This window comes from Saccoglossus kowalevskii, chromosome 14 (genome assembly GCF_978046115.1).
Source record: "Saccoglossus kowalevskii chromosome 14, keSacKowa6.1, whole genome shotgun sequence".
Classification (NCBI taxonomy): Eukaryota; Metazoa; Hemichordata; class Enteropneusta; family Harrimaniidae; genus Saccoglossus; species Saccoglossus kowalevskii.
This window is the reverse complement of record NC_140654.1, coordinates 114,521-120,520: the sequence shown is the minus strand read 5'-3', so window position 1 is coordinate 120,520 and position 6,000 is coordinate 114,521. Positions and strand designations below refer to the sequence as shown.

Genomic DNA, 6,000 nt, shown 5'->3' with positions numbered 1-6,000 from the left:
TATCATGTTCATTAACTGAAATCACCCTAGGTATGCCATATTCATATCATGGTCATTAACTGAAATCACCCGAGGTATGTCATATTCATATCATGTTTAATTAAGTGAAATTTCCCATCAATCATCACATCCAAGCCATTTTATAACCTATGTACAATGTCTCAAATTTGTTCGAAACCTACTAGTTGATGTTATACTAGTGATAATGTCTTGAAACATATCTCTTGAAAGAAATAAACATAGGAAAATTATTGCTTACAACTCTTGCAAGGGGGATTCAAATTAAAACATGATACTTCATCCAAATAGGGAATAGCCAAAGCACCGTTATGAGGAAAATGTGAAAACTCAATTGATTATTTATGTTATTACATGTAATATTAAATTTTGTAGGCTACTAAAGTACAGTAAAGTACAGTAAATGAGTCAAAAAGCATGTATTAAAGACAAACCTATGTAAACTTGGCGACTTTACTGACATTGGCTATTAATTCTATTAATTTAGCACTTGAGGTAACATTAGCTAACTAATATCAGATGTACAAAACATGCACAGAATGGTCAAATGCACAGGTTTCATACTGATTAAAAAAAAAGAGTTGTAATCAGAAATTTTCATGTACCTAATATTTTCTTGATCTTGGTATGTGTGTCGTGTAACTTCTCTTGACTTATTCTTGCATATCAAATGTTAAAAATCAAATAGCAATAAATGTTACATCAAACAAATTTCTGTGTGTCTTTTTTTTAGACCTACCTGTACAGCTGTGAGTATGTTTGCCAATGCTTGTCCATATGTGTCATGACAATGTACTGCTATTTTTTCAACTGGGATTTCTTTCATGACAGCCTCCAGCATAGCCTTGATTGAACCAGGTGTTCCAACTCCTATCGTGTCTCCAAGTGAGATCTCATAACATCCCATTGTATACATCTTCTTTGCCACCTAATAAGGTTAATCAATTCCCAAATATTGAAATGTAGTATAATCACATGATATCAGCTGATCAATTTTGATTAACTAATTCCCAAATATGGCATTGTAGTATAATCACATGATATCAGCTGACCAATTATGATTAACTAATTTCCAAATATGGGAATCTAGTAGTGTGTCATGATATCAGCTGACCAATTGTGATTAACCAATTACCAAATATATTACACATAATTTGTTGACAAATTACCTGAGCCACAGCTTTGGGTTCTATTTTTCCTTGATATGGACAACCAACAACACATGATATATATCTGTAATTTTAAAATAAAAAAGACATCATTTATCTTGACTGGTTACAATCAAAAGAGACTGGTAACAGTCAGAATGGACTGGTAATAACCAGAAGAGCCTTGTAACAACCAGAAGAGACTTAACTCTGCAAATGGTCAACATAACTCTGCTGATGACCGGCTGAGCTCTGCAGATGGCCAACCTAGCTTTGCTGATGGCCAACATAACTCTGCTGATGGCCAACATAGCTCTGCTGATGGCCAACATAGCTCTGCTGACGGCAAACATAGCTCTGCTGATGGCAAACATAGCTCTGCTGATGGCAAACATAATTCTGCTGATGGCAAACATAGCTCTGCTGATGGCAAACATAACTCTGCTGATGGCAAACATAACTCTGCTGATGGCCAACATAACTCTGCTGATGGCAACCATAGCTCTGCTGATGGCCAACATAACTCTGCTGATGGCCAACATAACTCTGCAGATGGTCAACATAGCTCTGCTGATGGCAAACACAAATCTGCTGATGGCCAACATAGCTCTGCTGCTGGCAAACATAGCTCTGCTGATGGCCAACATAACTCTGCTGATGGCAAACATAGCTCTGCTGATGGCAAACATAACTCTGCTGATGGCCAACATAGCTCTGCTGATGGCCAACATAACTCTGCTGATGGCAAACATAGCTCTGCTGATGGCCGACATAACTCTGCTGATGGCAAACATAGCTCTGCTGATGGCCAACATAACTCTGCTGATGGCCAACATAGCTCTGCTGATGGCCAACATAACTCTGCTGATGGCCAACATAACGCTGCAGATGGCCAACCTAGCTTTGCAGATGGCCAACATAACTCTGCAGATGGCCAACCTAGCTTTGCTGATGGCCAACATAACTCTGCTGATGGCCAACCTAGCTTTGCTGATGGCCAACATAACTCTGCTGATGGCCAACATAGCTCTGCTGATGGCCAACATAGCTCTGCTGATGGCCAACATAGCTCTGCTGATGGCCAACATAGCTCTGCTGATGGCCAACATAACTCTGCTGATGGCCAACATAACTCTGCTGATGGCCAACCTAGCTTTGCTGATGGCCAACATAACTATGCTGATGGCCAACCTAGCTTTGCTGATGGCCAACATAGCTCTGCTGATGGCCAACATAGCTCTGCTGATGGCAAACATAACTCTGCTGATGGCCAACCTAGCTTTGCTGATGGCCAACATAACTCAGCTGATGGCCAACATAGCTCTGCTGATGGCCAACATAACTCTGCTGATGGCCAACATAGCTCTGCTGATGGCCAACATAACTCTGCTGATGGCCAACATAGCTCTGCTGATGGCCAACATAACTCTGCAGATGGCCAACATAGCTCTGCTGATGGCCAACATAACTCTGCTGATGGCCAACATAGCTCTGCTGATGGCCAACATAACTCTGCTGATGGCCAACATAACTCTGCTGATGGCCAACATAGCTCTGCTGATGGCCAACATAACTCTGCTGGTGGCCAACATAACTCTGCTGATGGCCAACATAACTCTGCAGATGGCCAACATAACTCTGCAGATGGCCAACCTAGCTTTGCTGATGGCCAACCTAGCTTTGCTGATGGCCAACATAACTCTGCTGATGGCCAACCTAGCTTTACTGATGGCCAACATAACTCTGCTGATGGCCAACATAGCTCTGCTAATGGCCAACATAACTCTGCTGATTACCAACATAGCTCTGCTGATGGCCAACATAACTCTGCTGATGGCCAACCTAGCTTTGCTGATGGCCAACATAACTCTGCAGATGGCCAACATAGCTCTGCTGATGGCCAACATAACTCTGCAGATGGCCAACATAACTCTGCTGATGGCAAACATAACTCTGCTGATGGCCAACATAACTCTGCTGGTGGCAAACATAGCTCTGCTGATGGCCAACATAACTCTACCGATGGCAAACATAGCTCTGCTGATGGCAAACATAACTCTGCTGATGGCCAACATAACTCTGCTGATGGCAACCATAGCTCTGCTGATGGCAAACATAGCTCTGCTGATGGCCAACATAACTCTGCTGATGGCCAACATAACTCTGCAGATGGCCAACATAACTCTGCAGATGGCCAACCTAGCTTTGCTGATGGCCAACCTAGCTTTGCTGATGGCCAACATAAGTCTGCTGATGGCCAACATAAGTCTGCTGATGGCCAACCTAGCTTTGCTGATGGCCAACATAACTCTGCTGATGGCCAACATAGCTCTGCTAATGGCCAACATAACTCTGCTGATTACCAACATAGCTCTGCTGATGGCCAACATAACTCTGCAGATGACCAACATAACTCTGCTGATGGCCAACCTAGCTTTGCTGATGGCCAACATAACTCTGCAGATGGCCAACATAGCTCCGCTGATGGTCAACATAACTCTGCAGATGGCCAACATAACTCTGCTGATGGCAAACATAACTCTGCTGATGGCCAACATAACTCTGCTGATGGCAAACATAGCTCTGCTGACGGCCAACATAACTCTGCCGATGGCAAACATAGCTCTGCTGATGGCAAACAAAACTCTGCTGATGGCCAACATAACTCTGCTGATGGCAACCATAGCTCTGCTGATGGCCAACATAACTCTGCTGATGGCCAACATAACTCTGCAGATGGCCAACATAGCTCTGCTGATGGCAAACATAACTCTGCTGATGGCCAACAAAGCTCTGCTGATGGCAAACATAGCTCTGCTGATGTCCAACATAACTCTGCTGGTGGCAAACATAGCTTTGCTGATGGCCAACATAACTCTGCTGATGGCCAACATAGCTCTGCTGATGGCCAACATAACTCTGCTGATGGCCAACATAGCTCTGCTGATGGCCAACATAACTCTGCTGATGGCCAACATAACTCTGCAGATGGCCAACCTAGCTTTGCTGATGGCCAACATAACTCTGCTGATGGCCAACCTAGCTTTGCTGATGGCCAACATAACTCTGCAGATGGCCAACATAGCTCTGCTGATGGCCAACATAGCTCTGCTGATGGCCAACATAGCTCTGCTGATGGCCAACATAGCTCTGCTGATGGCCAACATAACTCTGCTGATGGCCAACCTAGCTTTGCTGATGGCCAACATAACTCTGCTGATGGCCAACCTAGCTTTGCAGATGGCCAACATAGCTCTGCTGATGGCCAACATAGCTCTGCTGATGGCAAACATAACTCTGCTGATGGCCAACCTAGCTTTGCTGATGGCTAACATAACTCTGCTGATGGCCAACATAGCTCTGCTGATGGCCAACATAACTCTGCTGATGGCCAACATAGCTCTGCTGATGGCCAACATAACTCTGCTGATGGCCAACATAGCTCTGCTGATGGCCAACATAACTCTGCTGATGGCCAACATAACTCTGCTGATGGCCAACATAACTCTGCTGATGGCCAACCTAGCTTTGCTGATGGCTAACATAACTCTGCTGATGGCCAACATAGCTCTGCTGATGGCCAACATAGCTCTGCTGATGGCCAACATAGCTCTGCTGATGGCCAACATAGCTCTGCTGATGGCCAACATAACTCTGCTGATGGCCAACCTAGCTTTGCTGATGGCCAACATAACTATGCTGATGGCCAACCTAGCTTTGCAGATGGCCAACATAGCTCTGCTGATGGCCAACATAGCTCTGCTGATGGCAAACATAACTCTGCTGATGGCCAACCTAGCTTTGCTGATGGCTAACATAACTCTGCTGATGGCCAACATAGCTCTGCTGATGGCCAACATAACTCTGCTGATGGCCAACATAGCTCTGCTGATGGCCAACATAACTCTGCTGATGGCCAACATAGCTCTGCTGATGGCCAACATAACTCTGCTGATGGCCAACATAACTCTGCTGATGGCCAACATAACTCTGCTGATGGCCAACCTAGCTTTGCTGATGGCTAACATAACTCTGCTGATGGCCAACATAGCTCTGCTGATGGCCAACATAACTCTGCTGATGGCCAACATAGCTCTGCTGATGGCCAACATAACTCTGCTGATGGCCAACATAGCTCTGCTGATGGCCAACCTAGCTTTGCTGATGGCCAACCTAGCTTTGCTGATGGCCAACATAGCTCTGCTGATGGCCAACATAACTCTGCTGATGGCCAACATAACTCTGCTGATGGCCAACATAACTCTGCTGATGGCCAACATAGCTCTGCTGATGGCCAACATAACTCTGCTGGTGGCCAACATAACTCTGCTGATGGCCAACATAACTCTGCAGATGGCCAACATAACTCTGCAGATGGCCAACCTAGCTTTGCTGATGGCCAACCTAGCTTTGCTGATGGCCAACCTAGCTTTGCTGATGGCCAACATAACTCTGCTGATGGCCAACATAGCTCTGCTAATGGCCAACATAACTCTGCTGATTACCAACATAGCTCTGCTGATGGCCAACATAACTCTGCAGATGGCCAACATAACTGCTGATGGCCAACCTAGCTTTGCTGATGGCCAACATAACTCTGCAGATGGCCAACATAGCTCTGCTGATGGCCAACATAACTCTGCAGATGGCCAACATAACTCTGCTGATGGCAAACATAACTCTGCTGATGGCCAACATAACTCTGCTGATGGCAAACATAGCTCTGCTGATGGCCAACATAACTCTGCTGATGACCAACCTAGCTTTGCTGATGGCCAACATAACTCTGCTGATGGCCAACATAGCTCTGCTGATGGCCAACATAGCTCTGCTG

The 6,000-nt window shown here is 45.2% G+C and overlaps 1 protein-coding gene across 1 annotated transcript in view; it reads right to left on the bottom strand.

Annotated features, from left to right (window-relative positions):
• Positions 1-715: 715 nt before the first annotated feature.
• The window catches only part of LOC102804336 (hydroxymethylglutaryl-CoA lyase, mitochondrial-like), a 54,079-nt gene continuing 48,794 nt past the window's right edge, over positions 716-6,000 (bottom strand). The window contains exons 6-7 of the mRNA XM_085508207.1: positions 1,188-1,251; positions 716-946 (exon numbers count right to left, since the gene is read on the bottom strand). Coding sequence (XP_085364333.1) covers positions 716-946; positions 1,188-1,251 — 295 coding nt within the window. The remainder of the gene's footprint in view (positions 947-1,187; positions 1,252-6,000) is intronic.